Source organism: Tupaia chinensis, unplaced genomic scaffold (assembly GCF_000334495.1).
Source record: "Tupaia chinensis unplaced genomic scaffold, TupChi_1.0 Scaffold000074_1, whole genome shotgun sequence".
NCBI classification, from domain to species: Eukaryota; Metazoa; Chordata; class Mammalia; order Scandentia; family Tupaiidae; genus Tupaia; species Tupaia belangeri.
The window spans coordinates 4,959,674-4,976,546 of NW_006159534.1; the positions used below are offsets into that span (position 1 = coordinate 4,959,674).

The 16,873-nt window shown below is 44.9% G+C and overlaps 1 protein-coding gene across 2 annotated transcripts in view; it reads left to right on the forward strand.

Moving 5' to 3' along the window:
* Positions 1-16,873, forward strand: part of NPL (N-acetylneuraminate pyruvate lyase) — a 58,621-nt gene that overhangs the window by 30,078 nt on the left and 11,670 nt on the right. For both annotated transcript variants that reach the window (XM_014583997.2, XM_006142339.3), the window contains exons 4-9: positions 1,492-1,579; positions 6,451-6,508; positions 10,506-10,581; positions 12,663-12,755; positions 14,370-14,518; positions 14,623-14,669. In XM_014583997.2, coding sequence (XP_014439483.1) covers positions 1,492-1,579; positions 6,451-6,508; positions 10,506-10,581; positions 12,663-12,755; positions 14,370-14,518; positions 14,623-14,669 — 511 coding nt within the window. The remainder of the gene's footprint in view (positions 1-1,491; positions 1,580-6,450; positions 6,509-10,505; positions 10,582-12,662; positions 12,756-14,369; positions 14,519-14,622; positions 14,670-16,873) is intronic.

The window sequence follows — 16,873 nt, forward strand, 5'->3', positions numbered from 1 at the left end:
AACTGCAGTTCAAGTCCCAGACCTGGCAGCTTGTTTTTTCACTTTCTCTCTCTCTCTCTGTCCCTCTCTGGTCAAATTTAATTAAATAAGTAAATATATACATAAATACATATATAAATAAAGCTAAATAAAATAATTCTTTTTAAAAAAAAAAGAAAGAAAAGAAATTGGGACCAGTTGGGACCAGCAATTGGCATAATGGCTATGTCGCTGGACTTCCATGTAGTCAACTGTGGTTCGAGTCCTGGACCCTGTGGCTTAAACTCATGCTGGGCGTGTGTGTGTGAGTGCCCAAGATCCCAGGAGGAGAATGGAGGAGAAGGGATTGCAGCAGAGCCATCCCCCCTGGGGAGTGATTTCTTGCTTTCTGTCTGTCTGTCTGTCTCTGCCTTTCTGGAGAGCACTTGCACCCTGTAGCAAAAACCTCTCCAAGAAAAAAAGAAATTGGGACCAGCAGATGGCGTAATGGCTATGTTGCTGGACTCCCATGTAGTTGACCGTGGTTCAAGTCCCGGAGCTGGTGACTTAAACTCACGCCGGGCATGTGTGCCCAAGATCCCGAGAGGAGAATGGAGAAGGGATTACAATGTGGCCATCCCCTCTGGGGGGTGATTTCTCACTTTCTATCTCTCTGAATCTCTCTGACTTTCTGGCGAGCGCACGCGTCCTATAGCAAAAAACCTCTCCAAAAAAAAAAGAAAGAAAAAGAAATCACTCCCCAGGGGGATGGCCAGGCCACAGTCCTTCACCTTCATTCTCCTCTCAGGATTTCGGGCACACGCGCACAAATTCCCAGTGTGATTTTCAAGCAGCCAGCCAGGTTCATGACTAGAACTGTGGTCGGCCCTATAGGAATCTAGCACCTTACCCACCATGCCACCTGCTAGCCCAGATCTCCTGTGTTTATCTGTAAATGAAAACAGTTTCTACTTTGTGGGGTTGTTGTGAGAATAAGTGAAATGAGTGCTTGATACAAGAAACAATATTCTTTGTGAAACATCATTTAAAATCTGAGCCGTCCTAGCACACTACCACCAAGTCAAACCATAGATGGGGTATTTCAGGTCCGCAGGACACCGAAGCACACACATAAGTATTGTAGCTCCTATTTATGGCCTCCTTGACACCCCAGCACTGGTTGGTGTCGGTTTTCCTGCCATTCAAGTCCACGTGTAGAACTGGGTGGTGTGTTTGGAGATTGGCCTCAAGTGTGGGCAGTTACCTTTGTCTCCACTCAAAATATTTTCAAGAGACTAGTTATCACCAGTCATCATTAGTCTTCCTACCGCTTCTGACAAGATAAAGATGGAAAAAAAGCTGAGACTGAAGTGGAAGTGGAAACATGGCATTTTCCCCTCCCAATTCTGTCCTCAGATATTCCCCCATATCTCTTCCTGAGGCATGGATTTCTGACTCTGCACTTCCAAACTGGGGGTTGGAGGAGTAAAAGGTATTTGTGGGTCCCCCTAACTGAGTCTCTATTTGGAACAGTGAATGGCACAACGGGAGAAGGCCTGTCGCTGAGCATCTCCGAGCGTCGCCAGGTTGCTGAGGAGTGGGTGACCAGAGGGAGGAACAAGTGAGTGACTGGCTACACCGGGTTGAAACAGCCATTGGCAAGGGCCGTGTCGAGTGAGCCTCTTCCACTGACACAGCCTGCCTCCCTGCCTCCAGTCGAGGTCAACTGGGAGGAAGATGAGCCGAGGCCCAGCAGCTCTGGCATTTCCATGAGGAGCATCCTCCCTTTCTGTGTGGAAGGGCAGCCGGACTGCAAGGCACACTCCATTCCCAGAGGTTCCAGCAGAAACTGCTTCTCTTCCATCTCAAAGGCCGCCCCTTAGGGTCACCTGTCCTGGGGCTGACGGGAGGAAAGGGGAAGGCAGTGGGGACTGACTTCTGGACACCAGTTCTTCCGCAGCACCTTCCACTCCTCCTTCTCAGGATGGTGCTCAAGGCTGCACCAGCCCACCTCACAGCTCTTTGCCATGCTTATCCCAGTGTCCTCTTCATGGTGCTTTGGGTGGTGTTGGGGGACTTTGTGCATCCTCTGAACTTCCACGCAGTGATACTTTTTTGTTGTAACATCCCAGTTCATGCCATGGTAAACAGGGCAGCATCAGTTCCAGAAGGACATCCAGTGAACCAAGCTCTAGCTTGTCTGGCCTGTCCTGTCATGACTGTACTAGGCACAGTGGGTTGTTTACTGTCCAGTGGGGATGTCAGATCGCGAAGACTAACACCCTGATCTTTAAGATAAATGCATAAACAGGGAACAAGTGGCAGCACAGCAGTAACTCAACTGGACCCGCACAGCTTGGGTTCATATCCTGGGACCTCCCTGAACACACAGAAAAATCACGTGTATGCCCATGATCTGAGCCAGTTAAGACTAAGGGTGTGCTGCAGTGTGAAGACCCTGTTGGGGAGCCCTCTCTCTTCTTGCCTATCCCAGAAATAAGTAAACTTTTTTTAAAATTATTTATTTCATTAATTTGGCCAGAGAGAGAGAGAAGGAAAGTGAGAAAGTGAGCTGCCAGGTCCGGGACTCAAACTGCAGCCGGCCATGTGAGAGTCCAGTGCCTTAACCACCATGCCACCTGTTGGCTCCTGTAAGTGAACTTTTTTAAAACTGCATAAGCAGAGGGACCAGCAGTTAGCGTAATGGCTATGTTGCTGGACTCCCATGTAGTTGACTGCGGTTCAAGCTCCAGCCCCAGTGACTTAAACTCACGCTGGGTGCGTGTGCGTGCGTGCCCAAGATCCCAAGAGGAGAATGGCGGAGAAGGGATTGTGGTGTGGCCGTACCCCCTGGGGGATGATTTCTCGCTTTCTGTCTCTCTCTGTCTGTCTGGAGAGCACATGCACCCTGTGGCAAAAACCCCTCTCAAAAAAAAAAAAAAAAACTGCATAAGCAGAGACAGTAGAGATTAGTGTTGCTTTAGGTGGACGCATGAGATCGGAGGTAGGTCCCAGGATTGCCTGTAGCACTCAAGTATGAGGCCCATGATCTCCTTGGGGATCCACGGGTGGCCTCAGAGTACCTCAGATACTCTGAAATTCTATGTCAAATTTAAGTACATGTCCACATACGCATTTCCGGTAATTTGTTAGATTTCACTTTATTTTCAGTCAAATCCAGGACCCAAAAAGATTAAAAACCATGGGCAGAGTGAGAAAAGAAGACCAAGGATAAACCTTAGGAAAACCATTAGAAATGTAGAATAAGAAAGTGGTCAGAGGGACCAGCAGTTGGCCTAATGGCTACGTTGCTGGACTCCCATGTAGTCAACCACAGTTCAAGTCCCGGAACCGGTGGCTTAAACTCACACTGGGTGTGTGTGCGCGCATGCCCAAGATCCCAAGAAGAGAATGGAGGAGACGGGATTGTGGTGTGGCCATCCCCCTGGGGGATGATTTCTTGCTTTCTGTCTCCCTGTCTCTCCCTTTCTGGAGAGCACATGCACCCTATCGCAAAAACCTCTCTAAAAAAAAAAGAAGAAGAAAAGAAAAGAAAGTGGTAAGAGACAGAAAGCCCTCAGTGCGGTGGCAGGGTGGGCAGGAGTGCGTCCTGTCACTGAAACCAGAGAAGAGACTAATTTCAGAGCGTGTCAGTGTAGCACAGACTGTAGATTCAAACTGCCTGGGTTTGGGTCCTGGCTCTGCCTCTTATAAGCTCCGAGATCTCAGGCAGGTCACTTAACCTCTCTGTGCTTTATACATAAAATTGGAAAAACCGTCCTTATTTATGAGGTTGTGGTAGTATTCAAAGTGTCTGGCACACAATGTGAAGGACTTCAAGAAGTCCAGGGAAAGTGGAATTAAAGTGGGAGTTAATTTGGTGCCAAAATTGATTTAAAACCCATACTTAGTTTTTTTTCATAGTACACTTTTGTCATGAGCTTTTTTTTTTTTTTTTGATATTTTTGCTATAGGGCACATGCGCTTGCCAGATAGACGAAGAGAGACAAAGAAACAGAAAGCGAGAAATCACCCCCCGGGGGGATGGCCATGCCACAATCCCTTCTCCTCCGTTCTCCTCTTGGGATCTTGGGCACGCACCCACACGCGCCCAGCAGTGAGTTTAAGCCACTGGGTCCGGGTTGCGAACCATGGTCGACTACATGAGAGTCCAGTGACATAGCTGTTACGCTAACTGCTGGTCACTTGCCATAAACTTTTTGAAGACACCTTATATTATATACTATATAAGGACTTGTTGCAACTTTTTGCAGTGGATGCTGGGTCCATCACAACACGTGTAATTATTGGGTCCCGTGAAGGTCAGTGGATAGAAGACTGAGAGGACCACTGGGTTTGACCTTTGGTGACATGCCAACTGCTGTTCCCATTTTTTTTTTTTTTTTCTTAAAGTGGGAGGAAAGCCAACTGCTGGTCCCATTTTTTTTTTTTTTCCTTAAAGTGGGGCCAGGTCTTGGGACCAGCAGTTGGCATAACAGCTATGTTGCTGGATTCCCATATAGTTGACTGCAATTCGAGTCCCGGACCCGGTGGCTTAAACTCATGCCGGGCGCGTGTGCATGCGTGCCCAGGCTCACAAGAGGTTAAGGGAGGAGAAGGGATTGTGGCGTGGCCATCCCCCCGACGGGTGATTTCTCGCTTTCTGTCTCTCTGTCTCTCTCCATCTTTCTGGCAAGCACACGCGTCCTATAGCAAAAACTTCTCCAAAAAAAAAAAGAAAGCTTCTTTTTCTTGGACATCTGCACAGAACTAGGAGTTGGTTGACATTTACAGCATGACAAGAATAGCCAAGAACCCTGCAAAGTTTAGGAAAGAGAAGGGGAGTTGTGCTTTTTGGGGCCTCTGTCTACTGAAGTGGGAAATTACTAGGAAGTTTGTACTGAAGTGTAGCAGTGTTTTTTTCTTGTTGCCCAGCAACCCAGGAAGGATTAGAGAGGTGAATGGATGTTGATTTAACCTAAGCCAGGAGAAAGGGGTAGTGGGAGAGTTAAGGGGGTTTTGCCACAGAGCTGCTGGTGCAGGTTGGTCAGCCTTTCTCCATTCAGGGCTCTTCTATTATCTTTTAAAATTGCAAGCCTGGGGCCCAGCAGTTGGCATAATGACCATGTCGCTGGATTCCCATATAGTCGACTGCAGTTCAAATCCCAGACCTGGTGGTGTAAACCCACACTGGGCATGTGTGCATCCATGCCCAAGATGCTGAGAAAAGAATGGAGGAGAAGCGATTGTGGCATGGCCATTCCCCCTGGGGGGGCGATTTCTCGCTTTCTGTCTCTCTGTCTCTCTGGCAAGCGCACACGCCCTATAGCAAAAACCTCTCCAAAAAAAAAAAGAAAGAACAAAAAACATGCTTAATCAAAGTAATTATCCAAGTTTGATTAATCAGATATTGCTATTTTGCTGTTGGATTGAATCTTAAATTTTGTTCCCTGACCAGCCCATGGCCTGATGGTTAAGGGAGCAGGATCCCACATGGCCAACTGCAGTTTGAATCCCAGACACGGTGACTTGAAAGCATATGCCACACATGTGAGTGTGTGTGCTCAAAATCCCAAAAAGTGAGAGAAATGGAGAAGGAACTGAATCGTGACCACTCCCCTTTGGATAGTGCATTCTCCCTCTCCCTCTCTCTGTGTCTCTCAGGCAAGCACATGCTCCCTTTGGCAATTAAAACAAATGTTTCTTAAAGATCACGGTAAGGACTGGATGGTGGTACAGGAGTAAAATGTGATACTCTGCGAGACTGAACCAAATATGTGAGGGTCCAGGTTGGTGTCTAGAGACCTCTTTGAGTACGTCAAACATGCATGCTCCTTTGATCAGGGGCTGACTAGGGATTGGGCATCAAGACTCTGTGGGGGTGCTGTTTGTCACTTTGTCATGTGCACTCGCAAAATAAGGGAAAAAAGACCACCATAAACCTTTTTAATTAGGTCGATTTTAAAATAGATCCATAGAACTCAGTAGTCTTCAGATTAACATTAATAACACATTAGCGGTGGGACTGGCATGTGGCATGGTGGCCAGAGGTGCTGGATTCTCACATGGCCAACCATGGTTCGAGTCCTGGACCTGGTGGCTTGCTTTCTCATTTTCCATCTCTCTCGCTCTCTCTCATTCTGTACCTCTCTGGTCAAAATTAATTAAATAAATTAAATTAATTATTTAAAATAAAAATAACACATTAGCGGGGTTGGCAGGTGGCATGGTAGTTAAAGGTGCTGAGCTCCCACAGGGCCGACTGCTGTTCAAGTCCCAGACCTGGCGGCTTACTTTCTCACTTTCTCTCTTTCTTTCTCTCTCTCTCTCTCTCCTTCTCTCCCTCTCTGGTCAAAATAAAATAAATAAATAAAGTTAAATAAAATAGTTCTTAAAAAAAAAAAAACTCATTAGCTAAAACCAGGGTGTTGCAGCATTTCTGCGCTCTAGCACTGAACTTTAAGAGACACAGCGGTGCTTTCTCTTCTGCAGGTTGGATCACGTGGTGATTCACGTTGGAGCACTGAGTTTGAAGGAGTCACAAGAGCTGGTATGTTTTTAGATTCCTCTGAGAAAGACCATACAAAGGCCTTCAATTTTATGCTCAAGTTAAAATCGTACCATATTTGCTGTGCTGGAGAAGATAAGATGTGGGACCTTCGGAAGCCCGTTTAGAAGCAGGCACTGAGCCATAAAGAAAGGACCATAGTCCAGGATGATGACTACTGTGGGGCAGGAGGCAGTCACCTTCCTCAAAGAAAGCGTGAATGGGTGTAGCTGCGCCAAGTTTGTAGGCAGTAGCTGACCTCATGCCAGTGTCCGTTTTCTCTGGCCATCTGCTGGACAAAGGAGAAGGCAGGGGAAAGGCTTGAAGTGGCAAACATGAGTTGCTGCCTTGGAGAATGGGAGAGAGAGCCAAAACAAAAGGTTTGCCCAGCAGTGCTGAAAACCAGCTAAGGCTGTAAGTAATAGATTGTTATACTGGGCCGGCAGATGGAGTAGAGGTTAAGGCAGCTAGACCCCACATGACTGACTACGTGGTTTGAGTCCCACACCCACCAGCTTGAAAAACATGCCAGGCATGTGTGCGTGCATGTGTGCCCAAAATTCTGAGAGAAGAATGGAGAAGAAGGTATTAGAGCATGGCCACTTCCCTGGAAGGTGCTTTTTCACTTTCTTTTTTTTCTTTTTCTCTGTCTCTATCTCTGGCGAGCACATGCACCCTATTAAAAATACTTTTTTTTTTTTTTTTGTTATACTACCATTAAGCATAATTGGGGATTTTTTTTTTTCCTAGGCATGTATTTCAGCCAGAACTAGGAACAAGAATGTAGGCAATTATGGGACCAGCAGTTGGTGTAATGGCTATGTCCCTGAACTCCCAAGTAGTCAACCGCAGTTCGAGTCCAGGACCCAGTGGCTGAAATTCACGCCGGGAGCATGTGCGTGTGTGCCCAAGATCCTGAGTGGAGAATGGAGAAGGGATTGCAGTGTGGCCATCCCCCCTGGAGAGTGATTTCTCGCTTTCTGCCTCTATCTCTCTCTGTCTTTCTGGAGCGCACACACCCTATAGAAAAAAACTCTCAAAAAAAAAAAAAGAATGTAGGCAATTATATTGGTATAGGTTTAGGGATTAGCAAAGCAAGTAGAACAAAAGGCAAGAGAGAAAGGAGCGAAAATTGCTGATAGAAAAGTAGATGACTTTTTTGATACTGGTGGTTTTGAGCATGGGTGAAGCAGCTAAGAAAGAAAAGCATAAAGATGTTTAAAATTGTTACCAGAAGGCCTAGTGCCTGAACTGCTATAAATTAACCATGTTTCTGGAGCTTAAATAATTAATCCCAAAGATTATCATGACTTGATCTAGCCTAATGTCTTTATGGTTTTATTTGGTTGTTTTTCCTATTAGTTAGATTGAGAAATGGGATGTGTCATATATATTTGCAGAATCGCACATCAATGCTCTTTTCAAAGGAGAAGATGTAGTTTTAGACTTAATAAGCCTGGACTTAGAGCTTGGAGACTTCACTTATTCTTCTTAGATGTGATTTGCTCCACCTGTGAAAGGTCTTTCAACTAAGGTAGCATGGCGTAGGGAGTCTTTTTTCTCTTCCTTCTCTTTTCTATTGCTTTCTTTCCCGAGGTATAATTTAAATTTTAAAATATTGTCATGTCACGATATGGATATGAAAGACAATGTCACCCATCAAGCTGAACACTAGGACGGTACAGAGATAGTCCTCGGGTGGGGATGATCTCCGGGTATAAAGATAATCGTCTGCATAGTGGTAGTCTTGCCAAAGAGACAAGAACATTGACATCTGCCTAGCTGTAACTCTCAATTGTAGGCACTGCCGTCAACTCTCTCAGATGTTCTTTTTCTAACCTTCAAGAACGTTCCCCTTCTGCACATTTCCTAAACAGAGCACTAAACGAATGATTCCAATATGAGCCATTTCAATCCTGTGTTAGTGAAATTATACTTAATGTCTTGACTGATCTTTGGGCCCAGTCTTCTGCGAAAAGTTCATCTCATCTCTTAGCTATAGATTAGAAGCCAAAGTCTTAAATGGGAAGACTCTCTCCTTTTAGGGAATGGGGCATGTTTTGAAACCATCAGCAAACATCTCCTGAGTCACCGCTATGTAGACAGAGTCATGATGGACCCGAATGCAAGGGTGAATATGGTCTCACCCCTGCTCTCCGAGGACTCGCACTGTGGTTAGAGGACGGTCCCCCTGCACAGCTGTTTTACAGGGTTGTGGGTTTATAGTCTCTACTTGAAATAATAAATAAATAAACAAAAGCAGTTATGAGGACACAGCTAAAGGAGATGTTCATTTTTTCTGGGAGAACTTGAGAAAACATCAAAAGCAAAGTATTTCCTGTGATGTGTTCTTTTATCTCTCAACCTATTTCAACCGCATTCCTAATCCATAATATAGATTCTCTCTCTCTCTTTTTTTTAATAGCCAGGTGGTGAATGTGCTTATCAGAGAGAGAGAAGGAAAGGGAGAAAGTACCCCGCTGGGCTGTGGTCATGCTGGAATCTCCTCTCCAACATTTATCTATCCTGTTGGTATTTGGGGCACACACACAGACGTGCCCAACATGTTTTTCAAGCCTCTAAGGCTGGGATTTAAGCCACATTCTGTCCTGTGGGAGCCAGTGTCCATAACCACCAGGCTATGGGACCAGCCCCTGTAATATATTTGAGATTCTAAAGTATGACTATCATGTCACTGGACAGAAAAGAAAGTACTAGAACATCAGAAGAGAAATTACACCTGTAGATTTCCCTATTTTTTAAAGAATTATTTTATTTAACTTTATTTATCCATTTAGTTATTTTAATTTGACCAGAGAGTGATAGTGTGTGTGTGTGTGTGTGTGTGTGTGAGAGAGAGAGAGAGAGAGAGAGAGAGAGAGAGAGAGAGGCGCGAGCTCTCTCTCTCTTTTTTTTAATAGCCAGGTGGTGAATGTGCTTATCAGAGAGAGAGAAGGAAAGGGAGAAAGTACCCCGCTGGGCTGTGGTCATGCTGGAATCTCCTCTCCAACATTTATCTATCCTGTTGGTATTTGGGGCACACACACAGACGTGCCCAACATGTTTTTCAAGCCTCTAAGGCTGGGATTTAAGCCACATTCTGTCCTGTGGGAGCCAGTGTCCATAACCACCAGGCTATGGGACCAGCCCCTGTAATATATTTGAGATTCTAAAGTATGACTATCATGTCACTGGACAGAAAAGAAAGTACTAGAACATCAGAAGAGAAATTACACCTGTAGATTTCCCTATTTTTTAAAGAATTATTTTATTTAACTTTATTTATCCATTTAGTTATTTTAATTTGACCAGAGAGTGAGTGTGTGTGTGTGTGTGTGTGTGTGAGAGAGAGAGAGAGAGAGAGAGAGAAAGCCACCAGATCTGAGACTTGAACCACATTCAGCCATGTGGGAGTTCAGTACCCTTAACTACCATGCCACTTGCTTGCAGGTTTCTCTATTAACAGTGAAAACTTACAAAATGAAGTGTGCATGTCTCCTTAGCAAGGTTCTTTGATGCTGACAAAATCCAAAGTGTAAGATGAAGTGCACAGCTCACCTCTACCAGAGCTCTCTACTTTGCAATCTGGGATTTTCCTGGCCATTTACCACTAACTTTGGTTTATTTTTCCATTCACCGCTGGTTCATCAGTTGGCAATTTTTCTTTAAGTTTGTTGCCATAGGGCACATTTGCTTACTGGAGAGAGACAAAGAGATAGTGAAGGGAAAGTGAAATCATCCCCAGGGGGGCCATGCCTCAATCTCTGCTTCTCCATTCTCCCCTGGGATTTTGGACACATACACACATGTGCCCAGTGTGATTTTCAAGCCACCGGCCCAGGACTCATACTGCAAATGGCGGCGTAGGAGTCCACCACCTTAACCATCACGCCACCTCTGGGCCCTCAGTTGGCAAATTTGAAGACATTGTTACTGACCTCTAGTGTTTGGACTGCAAGTGACTATAAAGGATTTACTCCAGTCTGCTCTTCTTTTAAAGGCCCGCCATGCCGCTGAAATAGGAGCTGATGGCATTGCTGCCATTGCACCTTTCTTTCTCAAGCCGTGGAACAAAGGTAAATAGATAGGTCTAAATGCACAGCGCCTCTGTTCAAAGTGGTCATATTTTATTCATGAAAGTAAAGTCCCATAGGTGGAAGCATGAAGTTGTTACAGTTCAGTGGTTCTCTGGAATATTCATTCTCCTGGATCCATAAAAGTGACTACATTGGGGCCAGCAGGTGGTGTGGTGATTAAGGTGCTGGATACTCCCACATGGCCACAGGTTTGAGTCCCAGACCTGGTGGCTTGCTTTCTCACTTTCCTTATCTGTGTGTGTGTTTCTCTCTGATCAAATGAAAATAAGTGAATGATTAAATAAAATTAAATAATTCTTTAAAAAAAAAAAAGTGACTACATTAGGCTAGCCACAGTAGCACAGCAGTAATGCAACATTCCACAATGCTGAGGCCATATGGGAAGGTCCCAGGTTCATATTTCAAGGTCTCCCTGTGCAGGCTGGATGCATGCATGTGCCCATGAACCAGGCTGGCCAAAGCTGGGGGTTGGGTCACCTTGCGAAGAGTCTGCTGGGAATGCCTGTCTTTCTTCCTTTCTCTCTCTCTCTCTCTCTCTCTATGTGCATGTGTGTCTCTTTCTGTCTCCTTTTCTCATGAAAGAAATAAATATACTTGAAAAAAAAAGAGAGAGAGAGTGAGATCACGTTGAAGCTCTTCAGCTTTTTATTTTATTTTTTTTTTTTTGAGAGTTTTTCGCTATAGGGCGCATGTGCTCGCCATACAGACAGACAGAACCATAGAGACAGAAAGCAAGAAATCACCCCCCAGGGGGGATGGTCACGCCGCAATCCCTTCTCCTCCATTCTCCTCTCGGGATCTTGGGCACACACGCACACGCGCCCAGCGTGAGTTCTAAGCCATGGGTCCGGGACGAAAACCGTGGTCAACTACGTGGGAATCCAGCAACATAGCCATTACACTAACTGCTGGTTCCCGTGCTTTTTAAATTTCTTTTGGAGAGGTTTTTGCTATAGGGCGCGTGCGCTCGCCAGAGAGACAGAGAGATAGAGATAGATAGAAAGCAAGAAATCACCCCCCAGAGGGGATGGCCACGCCACAATCCCTTCTCCTCCATTCTCCTCTCGGGATCTTGGGCACGCATGCACACGTGCCCGGCATGAGTTTAAGCCACCGGGTCCGAGACTCAAACCGCAGTCAACTACATGGGAGTCCAGCAACATAGCCATTATGCTAACTGCTGGTCCCGCAGCTTTTTTTGCCAAGTAATGTGATGGGTCCCCATCTGAGCCCTCTGTCACGCTGTTGGTCCTGTCAGCTGTGTAGATCTCAGAGTCATATGGCAGGGCATGAGCCATTTTTCTCTGAAGAGGAATGTAAGTGATGGGTATTTGGAGACTTCACATCCTGTTCAGGTTGAAAGTATGATAGATTTGAAAATTCATTTGACAGAAATATCCAGTCTTGCAAGGGACCAGCAGTTAGCATAATGGCTATGTCACTGGACTCCCACGTAGTCAACCGCGGTTCGAGTCTCGGACCTGGTGACTTAAACTCAAGCGGCGTGTGTGCGTGTGTGCCCAAGATGCCAGAGGATAATGGAGGAGAAGGGATTGTGGCATGGCCATCCCCCCTGGGGAGTGATTTCTCGCTTTCTATCTCTCTGTCTCTCTCTCTCTGTCTGGCAAGCGCACGTGCCCTATAGCGAAAAAAACTCTCAAAAATAATTATGCTTGGGGCTGGCAGGTGGTGTGGTGGTTAAGGGATCTTGGGATCTTGGGCACGCACACACACACGCCCGGCATGAGTTTTAAGCCACCGTAGTCGACTATGTGGGAGTCCAGCGACATAGCCATTACACTAACTGCTGGTTCCCCAGCATAAGTTTTCTAATAGTAGTTTAGTATGGCAGGGAAATAATCATCTTTTGGCCTTTGTACAGAGAGGAAAATGAATGGGATGAGTTGTAAGACATTGTATTAGCAATATCAGGGATGGTAAGAATGGCAAAAATTTTGACTTCTAAGGATGATTGCATTTCATCAGGTGATTCATTTTTTACCAAGGATAGTCACTGCATTGCCCTTGTTCACACCATTATTTTCCTGCTGTTCTTTCAGATGTCCTGATTAATTTCCTAAAGGAGGTAGCTGCTGCTGCCCCTGCATTGCCATTTTATTACTATCATATTCCAGCCTTGACAGGGGTAAAGAGTAAGTATTTGTTCTTGTGAGATTTTTTTCCTCCCAGCTCACATCTTACCCTTCTTTGCTGGAAAAATAAACAAACAAACCATCCTACCTCACAGAACACCATAGAAACACAATATCATTAACTAGGCAGTTCCAATTGCTCTGAAATACGTCACTCTCATATTCCAACCCTTATCAGTTATTCACACCACCCCATAATTGAAGTTCTGAAACATAAAATAAGAGTTGACCCAAGACACTTGCAGTAGACACCAGTGTCTCTGTCACATTATCCCTACTTAAGACACAGACTGTCAGCCTTCCAGGATAGGACTATATTTACCTTGCAACTCCTGTATCCTCAGTGCCTATATGCCCAAAGTACTTTGCTCTCTTCTGTTTTCTTCTAGCTTTTCTTTTACTATTATTCTATTTCTCCAGTGAGATTTTTATAATTAGATGAAATTTCTTAGGAGATTATATTTTAAATCTCATTCTTTCCTAAATCCTATTAAAAAAGAAAGTGGAGACTGTTTTTAAATATTCCCAGGAAGAACAATGTTTTTCCTACTTTCTATTCTCACTGTTACTGCTCAACACAAAAGTCTTCATGACTGATCACCAAAATGTGTATGGGGATTTACAGTTCAATTCTGACATTATCTACCTGGAGATAGCATCAGATTTCACAGGTTGAGGCTCAGTCCCACAAGAATGCACCCACTTCAGATGCCAGCGACCCATGCTTCTGACAAGTGGCTATAAATTGGGGTTTCCACGACCCCCTCCTCAAGTACAATTAATGTACTAGTATGGTTCACACAACTCAGGGGAAACACTTTACTTACTATTGTCTGTTTTTTAGAAAGGATATTACAAAGAATATAGATGAACAGCCCAGTGATAAGATGCATAGGGCAGTATCTGGGAGAAGGTACATGGAGCTTCTGTGCCCTCTCAGTACACTGCTCTCCAGGCAACTCTTGTGTTCAACAGTCCAGAAGCTCTCCAAACCCATTCTCTTGGGTTTTCATGGAGGCATCACTATGTGAGCTGATTGGTTATATCATTGACTACTGGTAATCAATTCAACCTTCAGCCCTCCCCTCTCCCACAGGTCATGGGGTGGAGCTGAAAGTCCCAACCCTCTAATCTCATGGTTGGTTCCCTTGGTAACTGACCCCCATCCTGAGGCTGTCCAGGAGCTCACCAAGTGTCACCTCATTAGAAGGAAATTTTAAGGGACTCAGGAACTCTGTGTCAGAAGCTCTTAGAAGTTACGAAGGTCTTAGGCGCTCTGTGTCAGAAACTAGGGTCGAGACCAAGTATTAGAATGAAATATAAGTGTTTTAAGAGCTCTGGCTCTGAAACTGAAGCCAGAGACCAAATATATATTCACAATATCACAAATATCCACCTACTGTCTTGAAGGAATGGAAAGTTTAAGATGGTACTTTGATAAGCACATGGGTGCTGGGAGGCAAGGGTAAGTGACTGCCCAGTAGGCAGTTAGTTCCAGCTCAGAATAGCCTGCAGCTGCTCAATGCAGATGTGTGGGCCATGTGAGACATTGTTCCCATTTCCGAGTGGTATGCTGATTAATGAGGCATTTACCGTTTTGGGCGTTTCAGGCAGTTCGTGCTGAGGAGTTGTTGGATGGGATTCAGGATAAGATCCCCACCTTCCGAGGGCTGAAATTCAGTGACCAAGATCTCTTAGACTTCGGACAGTGTGTCGATCAGAATCGCCAACAACAGTTTGCTTTCCTTTTTGGAGTGGATGAGGTAAGTCACCCCTGGCATACTCCATTATGTGCTGTTTACATAATAGCATCTCTTTTTTTATTTTTTCATTTTCATAAAAATATTCTTTGTTTATTTCCAATTAGCAACTGTTGAGTGCTCTAGTGATGGGAGCAACGGGAGCAGTGGGCAGGTAAGCTTGACTCATTTCTCCCAGTGATTATAAATTTAAAGTCCCCCATAAAGGCATTCATCACTGGAATAGTTATACTTCTTACATGTATATCCATTCTTTTCTTTTAAAGAATTACTTTATTTAACTTTAATTATTTATTTATCTAGTTTAATTTGACCAGAGAGGGACAGAGTAAGAGAGAGTGAGAACAGGGAGTGGGGGCAGTGAGAAAGCAAACCGCCAGGTCCGGGACTCAAACCATGGTCGGTTGTGTGGGAGTCCAGCACCCCCAACCACCATGCCACCTGCCAGCCCCTTTTTCTTTTCTTTTTAAGTTTATTTCCTTATTTCTCCATGAAAGAGAGACAGCAAGGCCACCCCAACAGGGTCATCACACTGTAATTTACCCCTAGTCTCAGCTGGTCCAAATCACAGACACACACATATGTGCTATATGTGCTCAGAGAGGTCCCAGGAAACAGACCCAGGACCCTTTCAACGTGGGTCCAGTTGTGTTGTTGTTATGCCAACTGCCTGGCCATGTTCCTCCTTTCTAATAGAAGTTGCCTTTCTTCCCCACATTCTTTCAGTGATAGGGAATTCATTAAAGAGGGCTTAGCAATTTGTTAGAAATTCAGTCATTGTTTTTCTTTATTTAACTTTATTGATTTATCAATTTATTTTAATTTGACCAGAGAGGGATGGGGTCAAGGGGAGAGTGAGAGAGCAAGCCACCAAGTCCAGGACTCAAACTGTGGTCGGCTATGTGGGAGTCCAGCACCCTTAACCACCGTGCCACCTGCTGGGCCCCTCAGTCATTGTTATTTACAAGCACCTATTGCAGTTAGACGTGAGACACGTCAGTTGAGTGAAAACACAGGAGCTGTAATTTAGCAGGATCTGGCCCTTAGCTCTACAGACCCTGGTGATCAGTGTCTCATGGGTGAACTCCTGCGGTTTTTGTCAGAAAACTGATTACAAATAACAGAAACCCATTCAAACTATTAATAACTTACGTAAATGAAAGTTATGGGCTAGCTCCATAGCATAGTAGTTATGGGAGCTAGATACCACATGGGAAATCATGGTTCAAATTCTAGTCCTCTTCCATCTCCCCGGTAGCTTGAAAAACACCCTGGGTGCATGCGTTTACTGCCTAAAATCCTGATGGGGTGGAGAGATAGGGGAGAAGGGATCATGGTATGATCACACCTCATTGGGTGGTGCCTTCTCCATCTCACTCTCTCTGTCTTTGTCCCTCTGTCTCTCTCTGGCAATTGCCCCTTAGCAATTAAAAGGAAAAAAAGTTATTATAAAATACTCGGAAATTACATAAAATCCAAGAGGAGGAAGTGCAACCAGTGTGGTTTGTTTGTTTGTTTATTTTTGGAGAGGTTTTTGCTATAGGGCGCATGCACTCGCCAGAAAGACAGAGAGAGACAAAGAGACAGAAAGCAAGAAAGCACCCCCCAGGGGGGGATGGCCACACCGCAATCCCTTCTCTCGGGATCTTGGGCACACACTCACACGTGCCCGGCGTGAGTTTAAGCCACCAAGTCCAGGACACAAACCGCAGTTGACTACATGGAGTCCAGCGACATAGCCATTAAGCTAACTGCTGGTCCCTTCTTTTTTTTTTTTTTTTTTAAGAATTATTTTAACTTTATTTAATTAATTTTAATTTTAATTTGACCAGAGAAAGCAAGCTGCAGTCCGGGACCCAAACCACGATCAGCCATGTGGGATGTGTGTACACAGAATCCTTAATCACCACGCCCCCTACCGACCCCTTGTTTATTTGTTTGTTTGTTTTTTTAATGACAGGGCATAGGCCAGAAAGAGGAGAGAGTGAAAGCACCCCAGTGGGCTGTGGTCATGCCACAAACCCTTCTTCTCTAATTCTTCATCCCGTCAGAATCTTGGGCACGCCAAGTATGTTTCTCAAGTTGGATTTCTCACTTTCTGTCTCTCTGCCTCTCTCTGTCTGTCTGTCTGGCGAGTGCAAGCGCCCTATAGCAAAAACCTCTTAAAAAAAAATTTTTTTTTTGAGCATGCGCACACACACACGCCTGGCTTGAGTTTTAAGCCGCCAGGTCTGGGACTGAAACTGTGGTTGACTATGTGGGAATCTAGCCAAGTAACCATTATGCCATCTTCTGGTCCCTCTCCAATTTTTCTTTTTCTTTTTTTTTTTTTTTTTTAAGAATTATTTTAGGAACAAG